At 34.3% G+C, this 12,191-nt stretch overlaps 1 protein-coding gene across 1 annotated transcript; it reads right to left on the bottom strand.

Moving 5' to 3' along the window:
- Nucleotides 1–5,706: 5,706 nt before the first annotated feature.
- On the bottom strand, nucleotides 5,707–11,963 carry LOC111696665 (zinc finger and SCAN domain-containing protein 12). Its single transcript, XM_023466353.1, has 10 exons — nucleotides 11,456–11,963; nucleotides 11,053–11,205; nucleotides 9,912–9,974; nucleotides 9,478–9,772; nucleotides 8,816–9,028; nucleotides 8,183–8,430; nucleotides 7,771–7,919; nucleotides 7,297–7,437; nucleotides 6,550–6,619; nucleotides 5,707–6,426 (listed from the first exon to the last, which is right to left on the bottom strand). The coding sequence occupies exons 1-10, from the start codon at nucleotides 11,525–11,527 to the stop codon at nucleotides 5,797–5,799; spliced, it is 2,034 nt and encodes a 677-aa protein (XP_023322121.1). The 5' UTR covers nucleotides 11,528–11,963; the 3' UTR covers nucleotides 5,707–5,796.
- Between the last annotated feature and the right edge of the window lie 228 nt (nucleotides 11,964–12,191).

The raw sequence follows: 12,191 nt of genomic DNA, 5'->3' as shown, positions 1-12,191 counted from the left end.
ATCATATAATATTGATTAGCCAAACGGACAACATTTGTTTTAACTTATACATTAAAGATTATTGGTAAATGTTAGAAGAATTGTTTTTTAGCTAGACACAAAGGTTTCATTTAAGAGCTGGGCTAATACATCTCAACATCTTTATAAGTTATCTTATTTCCAAGTTTCTTAAAAAAATCTTTAATTGATTGGTGCAATTAAAAAATGAGTTTTTTTCTCAAACAAACAAACAAACAATCAACCATCATTCCGTAGAAGTCAGGGCTGAGACCTTATCAAAAATAGCCACAAAATAAAAAGTATTCTATGTCGAATTCAGAGCAACGAGGTTATAGTATATAGAGTGGTGATGTACGCTAATCCTTTAATATGAAAGTTAATATTTATCCAACAAAATCGCTACTTTAAAACTTAGGGTGAATATCATATTTATTTTTGAATTATTCGACTAAAGTACATTAACAGACTTGATTTTCACAATTATAAAGGAATTAAGTATTTGTCATAAACTCTGATTTTTTAAGCCCTATATCTTTGCAACCCAATGCCGTATACCTAAGATATTTTAAACTGTATATTATTTTGGATCAAATAATCAAGTCTTTAAATTTCAAAGGTTTACACCATCAGGTTGTGAACATATGGACATTACAAAATTTGAGTTTGTGGCAAAACTCCTTTCTAGGTCAGTTTCTATATAGGGTTTAGGGCAGCATTCATAGTATACTTCATACATACTCTCCCATCAGTTCCCACTTCCTGTTTGTCAAAAATCCACTTAAGTCCATTCCTTCATCTTTACTGAGAAGATTTATCTTCCATCCAGTGTAAGTCCAGCTTCCAAAGGAATTGAGTCTTTGCCACAAACTCTAATTTTCTAATCTCAATATCTGTGCAATCTAATAGTGTAGACCTAGTGTAGATATTTCAAACTTAGATTCTTTGACCCGACAGAATTTATAGTTTGAAATATCTAAGGTTTAAGACGTTGGGTTGTGAAGATATAGGGATTAGAAAATCAGAGTTTGTGGCAAAGACTCAATTCCTTTGATATCGGTAAACTGTTGATGTGAAGTGTGATCAAACCTACACGTGGAATTGAAGATACCTGGAGGTACATGCAAACAAGATCTGTCCGACTCCAACACAACCAGGGTGGGGTAGGTGACATCAAACCTTTCATCAGGTCTCCAGATCATAGATGGTGGTACACGTGTACTATCAAGCCCACCGGAGATTCTCATTAGTCCATTGAAACTTCATTCAACCATGGTTCGTCAAAATTTCCTTGTCCTCATCGAAGTGAGCTATCCTGACTAGGTCGAAAGACAGGGTTGAGTTTACAACATGGGACTCATTTAGTACAGATCTCTCCAGTTTATAGTAGTCCCTACAGAGATCGTTCAGTGAGCGTCTCTCATGTTGTCCGCAGTCCGCAGTTTACAGTGCAAGGGAAAATCCCGATTCCCTGATAAATCCTAAACTTGTCTAATGCATTCCACCCGTTTGTAAAGCTTATAGATAAGATACACCCACTGTTGCTTGTTGAAACTGTTTATTAGATCTTGTTTCTAGCTTATTTATTACATTGCTAGAATCGATGATTAACCCTAAACACACCTGAGTAAAACCTCGTCTTTGCGTCTGTATATATTAAATGCTCTAATATCAATAATAAGAACTATTGTCAATGGATCATGCAGTTTTTAAATTAATAAAAAAGTTCAAACTTTTACCCTACTAAATCAATGATTGTATTTTGAGATAAAAGTCTCTGTAAATCTTTTTTCCATTATTTTTCTTCGGGTAGTCCTAGAAATAAGAATAAATGAATTAAATTTAAGAACAGAAGTATGGCACCCCTCCCTCCCCCCTTCTTTCTATCTATCCACATTATTTTAGGGTCAAGGATTGGTTACATAGGATTTTGTAACTGACAACTGTCATGTTTAATTTGAATAGAATTTTAACTGTAATAAAGATGTGAGTTTAAATATATGAGCGAATACCTTTATTATATAGATAGACACAGTAGAATATTGAAAACATCATTAATAATATCTAGAATTTGATGTCAATTGTTAACCAAAACTTTCATTCTCTTTCCTTGGAAAGTACCTACTGACTTCCAAAAGAATAAAGAACTTCTAATTGTCTAAACGCTTCCCTTTCTGAAGTGAAAAATCTTACCTCCCTCCCCATAAGTACGGCTCCATGATGTCTGCAAAGCTGTCATATATACTTGTCTTTATCTAAGCTTGGATGAAGTCCTCCTGCGCCTTCATCTTTCAAGCTGTGAACCATGTGCTGTCATTGGAATATAGAATAGGAACATAAAAATAATAATAATTGATAATGATGATGATGAAGTTGATAATGATACTGATAAATCAAGAATTTTGCTCAAATCACGTTTTTTCTTACAGGAGAGGCCCCCCCCCCCAGTTTTCTTACAGGGGGGAGGGCCCCCCTTGTTGGAAATTGCGCTTTAATCTGTTTTGCAAAAATTGCAAAATTTTCTTGAAATCCTCAGCGGCCTTAATTTTTCCTGGTGGTTTGACCGTTTGAAGCTTTTCGCGAATTCTGCGGCCGGGTTTGAGGAATTGAAACCGTCGGGGTCCGCGAAGCTCTCCAAGTCCAATAGTAGTTATCAGAGGCCAGCAAAGAGCTAAATATGCAAAAGATTGAAGTTTGCAGAAGCATATTGGGTCCCCTCCGCTGGAGCAGAGGCCACCGGAGGGAATGCACAATTGTGATTTAATACTATTACTCTACCGAAGGGATAATAATCAACACCCAGGTCACTAAGTACTTCATTGGAGGGTTGGTAATTAACACTCAGGACACTAACTACTCCATCGGAGGGTTGGTAATTAACACTCAGGACACTAAGTACTCCATTGGAGGGATGGTACATAACACTAATGACTTTAATTACTCCATCGGAGGGATGGTAACTAACACTCAGGACACTCTACTTTAAGCACAAGCATGCTGTACTTGCTTTTTTATCCCCAGCTAGAGTTAAAGCAAACCGGGTCAAATATGTGAACGGGTTTCTTTTCAATACATATTTATACACATTACAAACAGGGGCCTAACGTCATATTTTAAATTTACATATCAAGATAAACAGATAATGCTTGAATTATTGTAAAAATTAACTATTCTAAAAAATTCTATTTTTACCATTTAACGTTCACTTTATGAAATACAAACATACACTGACTGAAGAATGTACAACTAGAGTTAACCGGAAGAGGGGAGGGGGGGATATAAGTGTCAAAATATTGTTTTAAGACGGAAATGATTTAAAAGTGAAAAAGTTAAATTGATCTTTTGGAATCTTTTTATTTTAGTTGCGGTACTTCATGATCCAAGTAATTCAAATCTAGTACAGGGTGTCCCACGAAACATGACAGTTGGTAAATAGATTAGAATGTCTTCTTCCATAATTTGATAAGTTGTTTAATACCAAAGACAATAATGAAAATATTACATAGGAGTCATATATTGTAGTAAAATTAACTTCAAAGTAAAATATATTTGAGCAAAAGATTTTTTAAACGAAATAAACTGCAAACAGCTTTTAATTTCTAATACAGTGTATGGAAGACGACATTCAAAACTATTTACCAACTGTCATGTTTAGTGGGACACCCTGTAGGTAGTCCAATGCTTTAATTTTAAAAAGTTCCATAGATTTTTTATTTAATTCTTGAAGGTTTTTATTCTTTAAGAATCAAGGTTAAGATTTTTTAGGATTGAAGATACAAGAAAAGCATATAGTTCAAATTGACCTAAAAATGCTTTTGAGATTAAAAAACTGATCACTCATCCCAGAATATAATTTTCCAATCCCTGCATCGTAATTGGCAAGCTTATAGACCTGAGCTGAAAACTTTAGAATGGGATATCCCTAATCCCGATCTGTTGACTTATCTGGAGATTAAATTCATGAGGAAAACAAGCAATATTTAATCTGGAGATAAAGAAAAAGAGTGGATTAAGCATTAATCCTGAAATCCACTATTCAAAAGTTTTCAGCTCTGGATATTTAAAACTATGAATTATGTTAATGAAATACTAAAGTTTCACACCCATCTGTTGCAGAAACATAGAGATTAGAAAAATAGGAGTTTGTGACAAGTTTTCAGTTTCCTTGTCATGGTATTTAATCTAATAATAAATGATTTAAAAATTAATCAGAACAATGCATGCTTCAATAAAACACAGAAAAAAATAATTTAAACAATTTTCCTGACAATGGTTGATTCCAGAGTACATCTGAACTTTAAGACATCTCTATTTGTTTACTTTTTGCTTTCTTTACATTTCAAACTAGTTTATAAGTGATTCTATATCTCCTTGAAGGAAGATGCAAAAATTGTCACTAATTATTTTATCTAACTTCCAAGCATATTTTATTTTATTTCTGAGCAAACAAACTTTTTGCCTTATTTATTGTGCCACTTTAAAAGTTGAAATGTTTTTTGCAGCAAGTTCATCCTGATGAAAATAGGGATTAATCTTCATTTTTAAGCCCTTGAAAGCTTATTTCCCGAATTAGTTTTCTGAGCTAATTTGCTAATAAATCCACAAAATCTAAATTCAATTTACTTTTAGTTTTTTAAGCACATTTAAGGGCTATAAGAAAACGAAACAAAATAAATAACATTTAGCGAATGTTGAAGCATATTATAATTTTAGAATCTTTTTTTAATTCAATATAGAATCCCTGAGTTATGCAAGATAAATTTCATATTTCCAAGCATAAAATAATTATCCAATTTGTGCTCTTTACTCTATATATTTTTTCATATTAATAAATATCATTTTAAGTTTTTACATGCTTTACATTATGTACAATCTCCAGACAAAAATAATATCAACAATTACTTGCAGTAAAAATGTTAGCACGAATTTTTAAAAACAAATATATTAAACAAATATATTTAACGAGGTGTTTAAAGAGGAAAATAAATAGTTTAATCAATGAGAAGATACCTATAAGCAAGGAAGCTTTTGAAGAATTAGAAAATTTAGTAAAATCAACTTATTACTCTAGGAACTAGCATTAACTTGATGATACACATGGAGTTTCCTCCAACCCTCCTCCCCCATATTTCTAATTATTTTGGTAACATTAGCATTATTGTGATGTTTGTTATATAACTAGAGAAAATCTGTTTGTGAATATTAAAGTTTATAAACATTTCAAAAATTTCAAAGGACACATAATTGAGATTGGAAAAGGCACGCTATAAGGATTTTTAGATTAAAGACACCACAAACCAGAAAACAAAGATGTTTGTCTTTGTACTGCTTTGAATCATTTTTGCTACGGATTAAGAAGCTTGAAAAATGTTTAGGGCACATGTTTAAAAATAAATAAATAGAAATAAGGAAGTACAAACCCTCGTCAACATTTCACGAATAAAACCAATCTTCCCATTAGTATGGGCTACACTGTTTATGATGTTGAAAGAGTCGCCTTTTTTTCTGATATAAATAGACTAAGCATGCGAGGGAGGTGCAGAGCATCCATGTGCCCCGCAAACTGACCTCCAGAGCCTCCTGATTTACAAAATGGCCTCCGAGCTAACTCTTAGCCAATCAAAATCGGCTAGTAGTTAGCTTGGACCATTCTGCAAATAAGGAGGCTCCGGAGGTCAGTTTGCGGGGCTTATGGATGTTCTGCACCCCCTCCCTCAGCATGCACATTGTACAATGAACATTTTAAAAGGAGTCTCTAAAATTCTTTACAAATCTTTATAAACTACAATTAATAACATTTTATACTTGCACATGAACTATCTCTTGAAGCCTATAATCTCTTGTTGGCCATCCATGCGCTTTGGCCATATGCCTGTTTAGATCACCACGCTGTGTTGTCGTCTTATCACAGTAGTGACATTGATATCTCGGTAAACCAGTATGAATTCGTCTGTGTCTTGTCATGCTACTGCTCCGCGGAAACTTTTGTCCGCAAATATCACATTCATACGGTTTCTCGTGCATATGTACAGCGCGTAAGTGCACCATTAAAGTATTCTTTCTTGGAAACGCTTGATCACAGCAATCACATTTAAATATCTTAGGCGCATGCGCAAACTTATGCGATCGTAACATTCCGTTGCTAGCAAAAGATTTGCCGCATGCGTCGCATTGATAAGGTCGAACTCCCTTGTGCTCGTTCTCATGGGCCTCCTGGTAGGATGCAGTACGGAAACTCTTGGTGCAGTACGCACATGGAAACAGTTTATCGGAGTTACGTGATTTGTTATGATGATAGTTTGAATGGTTCTGCAAGGAGCGCTCAGTTACAAAACCTTCACCACATAGATCACAAATATACGATTTCTCCATGTGTTCGTTGAGCGCATGAAGCCCCGCACCTTTCTTAGTAGCAGCTGCAAATCCACACTTAACAATATAAAATGTGAATTAGGGCTAATAAAGTCACGAATGAATTTGATTCCTTTTGCATGATCATTCAGAATGTGATCGAACGGAGTATAGAATTAAGTATTAACCCATAATTCATACCTGTATAAAGGTACACCTGTACCAGGACGGATTGGTAGCATCCTCAGCAATCCATAGTTCAATTGCAGCTCTAAAAAAGAATACAAATTCATGAGAACGTTTACAACAATAAAATCGTAAACCTCTTATAAAATCCAAATCAAAAGAGTAGAACCTAAAAAAAATAATAATCCAGGGGTACTATACATTTCACGGTGCTATTCTTAGAAACCGAAATAATCTATTAACTGATTGAAGACTTGAAAGTCGTCTTTGACCTTAGAAATAGTTTAAGGCATTTATTTAATATAAGTATGGCTTTATTGAACATGAAACAATAATCACAAAATAACCCTATTCCTAGCCTTTCTAAAATGTGGTCTATCTTTTTTATCTTTATAATTACTGAAGAAAAGAATGATTTTGTTCAGAATTAGATGATTTCGTGGTTTTATTAATGAAAATCTATACAAAATTCTTATTTCTGGTAATTTTGAAGGCAAAAAATGGCAGACCACATTTCCTGAAAAGTATTTCCCCCTTTCAGAAAGCATTTTCCCCGGAAAGTTTTTTTTTAGTTTTTTGTTGTTGCTGAATTAAGGAAAAGATTTGAGTTTATATGTAAAAATTTAGTATTAAAAAGGGCTTAAAACTTGTCAACTGAAATCTATTTTCATTCCCCCCCCCCATCTGATTTCTACCTGAGTAGGAAATTAATCAAATTGTTAACCCTCAAAATATTCATGATATTAATATATTTAACTTAACCTGAGTTCATCACTACCATGTACTGTCATCACATGCTTCTTCAGAAGCTTCTGCATTGGAAACGGTTCTCCACACTCTTCACAGAGATACTCAGATATATCAAGGTGTTTCATCACGTGGTACTTTAACCAGGTCTTAGATCTGAACATGAAATTGAATTTAGTAAAACATTTTTTCTGTTCTTAGTCAAGGGTTGAGTCGGGTTTGGACCAGTCTATTTGTAAAAAGTTTGCCAATACATGGAAGGAATCTCGAGTACATTATAGAAATAGTTAAACATAATTTACACTCAACATCACAAAGTTTAGAAAATAAAGAGAAAATTTGGCTTTTCAAAATAAAGTTCTTTAGTCGCTAACATAGCATTTTATCCCAAATAAAAGACATGGAGCGCTGAGTCCCATTCCAAGAAAAGGATGCGTAATGGTGGTGGTGGGGGGTCGTTTTTTTTAGGAGATATACCTCACTTCCTACCTATGGGCATAGCTGCAATCTGTATACACACATTTGTATTCTCTAGTGGTTTGAACAAATACTATAAATTCGTCGCATCTTTTACGAGTTTCATCAGACATATCTTCAACTAAATTCTTTTTAGAGGAACTAGGGGACTGTATCTTGACCTAAATATAATAAACTTGTTTAATATCTCTTGTTTAATCTCACATTTCTTTTTAGAAGAACTAGGAGGACTGAATAACCTAAATATATATTAAGCTTGAAAAACGTGTCTCATATTTTATCAATCATTTGTAACTGGGTCCTAGAAAACTTACAATATCTCGCTTATTAATCGAAATTTACTCAAACATATTTTTTCTTGCTTTCGTCTCTTTTACCCCATCCGCGTTTTAATTATTCAAGAAACGAAAATTTCTGAATGAACCTTTTTGTTAGATATTTTCTTCTTTAGTTTACTCTTCTTCTTGTTAGTATCTGGTTTGATTTCTGCCTGCTGATTCTCCTCTATAGGTTCAGGAAGGAGAAAGTCTGAATCCGGTATTAGCGAGTCTAGTATCTGCGGTATCTCCGGATCAGGTTTAGGTTGAGGAGGAGCTAGGACGGACGGAGAAAATTCAGGTTCAGGTTCAGGACAGTCTGACATGAATTCATTCACAGCAATAGCAAAATCATCTAGAATAGACAACGTTTACTTCTGAGAATTTTTTGTAAAATACTTTTAATTACTTTTCAAGATGGTGTCGACATTATCTCAAGTAAGCGTACATCTATAGTGTCGCAAGGCTGACGCACAACGGTACCATATATAGATGTAGCCGTTTCTTAACAGTATTAAATTCTAAAAATTCACTTAATTTTCTCCGCAAGTCACTTTTACAAAGAAACCACAGTTGAAAATAATCAATTTTCAGAGAAAAAAAAATTGGATATCAGAGAACAGAGAAATTTGAAATTAAGCTCCAGATCTTTAAGGTACGGACATAAAACGGTAATCATATAACATTTGTCTAACAAAATAGCTTTACAAATAAGAATTTCTGGTTAATTTGAATTCTACCTTTCTGGATTTCTGATTTTTCAAGTATTTTCTCTTCTGTTTTCTTCTTGAATCGGTTTGTGATGAACTCCACATATCCCTTCTCCTCCTTCTCCACCTTGTTGAAGGGGTTGATGTTGAGGTGGGAGAGTACATGGTACTTGAGCACAGTCTTCTTATGGTGCATAAAGGTGCAGTGCACCAGCTTACACACAAATCCGGCCTCAGTCTGCCCTGGAACATAAAAATGTAAAAAATTATTAAGATGAATTCTACAAAGGTAAATACTTTCTTTAAAATCATTATACGTTAGGAATAATTTAGACTATGTTAAGATTTCTTTTTTCGCTGCATTGAGGAAACTAGAAGAATTTTTGGGTAGATTTGAAATATTGGACGAAAGAACTCGTCAGTGGCTAATTTTAATTCGCACCCTCCCCCAATCAATGGTAAATCAGTTCCCATCCCTGGGGAGGGAGAGGTTCTGAAAAATATATAACCCCCGAGATTACATACAAAGAATAGGCTATTACGTAGAAATAAGAGAAAGTTATTAAAAGTACTTAGTAGAGTCTGTCCGACTCTACAAAAGAAGTTATCAATTAATAAAAAGACGGTATCCGCCGATACTGAAAATAGGATTCAAAGTAAAAGAAAGGAGTGGGGTGGGGATTCATCCTTACCTATATACATATCACACTTCTGTCGAAGGAGAGGATCTGATTCAAAGCATTGATTAAAACCGTCCGTATCCGTGTCCAGGACAGTACTGAACATTGCTAAAGAGGAAGGACGGACAATCTTCTCAATATTCTTGCTTTGCCCTGCTAGTTCTAGTGTAGTTCTTCTCCATGTTAAAGGAGAGAGAAGGCTAAGGTTCTGGGCAGTACGAAGTAGTTCTGAATCTTCCTCATCCTGTACCTTGAGAGGGGTTGGAACCCAACCATCTCGAGATACTCCCAAAAGGTTCATGATATTCTTAATACGGAAAAATATTAACTTCAGTCAAAAAAAAATGTAATCAGCGAGACAAAATGTGTTGAATTTGAAAATGCGGGGGGGCTATGGAGGGGGGGGGGGGGAGAAATAACCACCTTTTCCATTCATAATATTTTACCTCATGATCTTCTATTTTTCCTGTAGATGCCAAGCATTGTAGAAAATACCGAAGTTCTGTCGCCTAAAATCATTCTTGAATCATACCTCGTTCGATTTTTTGTCGGAGAAAAAAATAATTTACCTATATCCTTAAAATTCATTTACCTCCTGCCCTTAAAAATCATTTCCTACGTCTTTACCCGGTCAACCATGAACTATATGAACTCCATGAACTACCTGTACTCCATGAACTAACGGTACTCCTTGGCACTGTAATTTAAAGGTCTCATAGCTCTCGAGCAAAAATAGATGACACTTTAGCAAATTACTTCTTAAAAACTATAGCTAACAACAAGTACTTTAAAGTGCTAAAATGTACATGTAAAGGGCTACAGAAAAGCAGAAGTGAATTAGAGCGGAAAAAAGCAAAGCCCAAAGCGTTGCAACACTTCAAAGTCGTCCCTGTCTTAAAAATTGATGAGACTTTTTATAAGCAGGCTGCATCTATGTGCTTGAACTACCAGTACTCCATATACCTGTACTCTATGAACTATATGTACTCCATGAACTACATGTACTCCATGAACTAACTGTACTCCATGAACTAATTGTACTCCATGAACTAACTGTACTCCTTGTCTTAACTGTACTCCATGAACTAACTGTACTCCTTGACCTAACTGTACTCTATGAAATACCTGTACTCCATGAACTTCCTGTACTCCATGAACTACATGTACTCCAAGTACTACATGCACTCCATGAACTTCATGTACTCCATGAACTAACTGTACTCCATGAACTAACTATACTCCAAGAACTAACTGTACTCCATGAACTAACTGTACTTCATGAATTAACTGTACTCCTTGAACTACCTGTACTCCTTGAACTACCTGTACTCCTTGAACTACCTGTACTCTTTGAACTACCTGTACTCCTTGAACTACCTGTACTCATTAAACTACCTGTACTCCTTGAACTAATTTACTCGTTGAACTACCTGTACTCACTACCTGTACTCCATAAACTACCTGACCTCCATGAACTGTCTGTACTCCATAAACTAACTGTACTCCATGAACTAACTGTTCTCCATGAACTACCTGTACTCCATAAACTACCTTACCTCCATGAACTATCTGTACTTGATGAACTACCTGAACTCCAGGAAGTATGATGGAAGGTTCCTCTGCTTGAAGAAGAATGGAGCGGAGTAGTGGACTGAGACAAGCAAGAACTAGACGACATGATTGTACTATCCCACCCTCGCAGTATACTAGGATATCTTGACTATCCACCACAAGATCAACCAGGAAATCAACCTTAGCATAAGTATCAAATTTGTGGTATCTCTCCCTCTAAGTACAAGACAATAAGTGTTTTTTTTTGTGATAGAAATCTGCAAGTGCTTTACTTAATGAGCCAAAGGTTGTTATTTATTAGAAAGAAAACTATATTTAACATCATCCTTTTTACTCATATTATTCAGCGCATTTTTGAGTGGGCCTTTGGGGATTAATAATAATAAAATGGCATTTCGTAAAAAAGGTTGAGTTTTACCAGAAGTTGTTTACAGTGATCTGGAAGCTGGATTCTTGTATTATCCAATCCCTCCATACTCTCAATATCCATATTTGAATCTGTAAAACAAGACTAAATACAAGGTTTACCAATAATATTCTAATAATTTTCAAGCTTGTCTCAACACTTTTATAACACTTTAATATTTATACGCTGCCTAATACATTATGTACAAAAAGTACTCCAATATCTTTATTACAAAAACTGTACTGCAGTTACTGGAAGAAACGTAAACAAACTCTCGTACTGCTTGGACCAAAATTTGGTTTATGTTCTGGATTCTAATATATGGAGGGTTACTTGTGTATTTTCCTTGATGCTTACAAAGTTAGGCTTTTTATTTAATATAAAGAAAATATGATTCTTCCATGAGAATTGTAATCAGCTTTTACTTCTTGTGACAAAAACTTCAATACAATAAAAACAACATTTTTAACCTCGATCAGAAATTAACAAAATAAAAAAAAAATAATTACAAAATTTTACAAATTCATAAATTTATCACAAAATTTTAATAGTTACAAAAACAATTTTATAAAATTTTTCAAATTTTTCAAATTTTAATTTGTACTCTTTGCATCGTTGGAATTGCTAACTTTACATAGTATTTGTTTGCAAAACTTTAATACATATAAACAATAAACATATCTATGTTGTGCTTTTTTGTAGTATTTGTTAACTAATTTGTGTATGGCATACTGTGCTGAACAGTACT

This window comes from Eurytemora carolleeae, unplaced genomic scaffold (genome assembly GCF_000591075.1).
Source record: "Eurytemora carolleeae unplaced genomic scaffold, Eaff_2.0 scaffold256, whole genome shotgun sequence".
Lineage (NCBI taxonomy): Eukaryota > Metazoa > Arthropoda > Copepoda > Calanoida > Temoridae > Eurytemora > Eurytemora carolleeae.
The sequence above is the reverse complement of the archived record's forward strand: the minus strand, read 5'-3'. Positions and strand labels throughout refer to the sequence as shown.

Excerpts from the sequence above, each read along its gene's own strand:
- LOC111696665 (XM_023466353.1), bottom strand. The coding sequence starts at position 11,527 with ATGGATATTGAGAGTATGGAGGGATTGGATAATACAAGAATCCAGCTT. Across the intron at positions 9,975-11,052 it reads TCATACTTCCTGGAGTTCAG|GCGACAGAACTTCGGTATTT; the intron begins GTAGTTCATCAA and ends GAATGATTTTAG. Across the intron at positions 6,427-6,549 it reads ACAGGTGTACCTTTATACAG|TGTGGATTTGCAGCTGCTAC; the intron begins GTATGAATTATG and ends TATATTGTTAAG.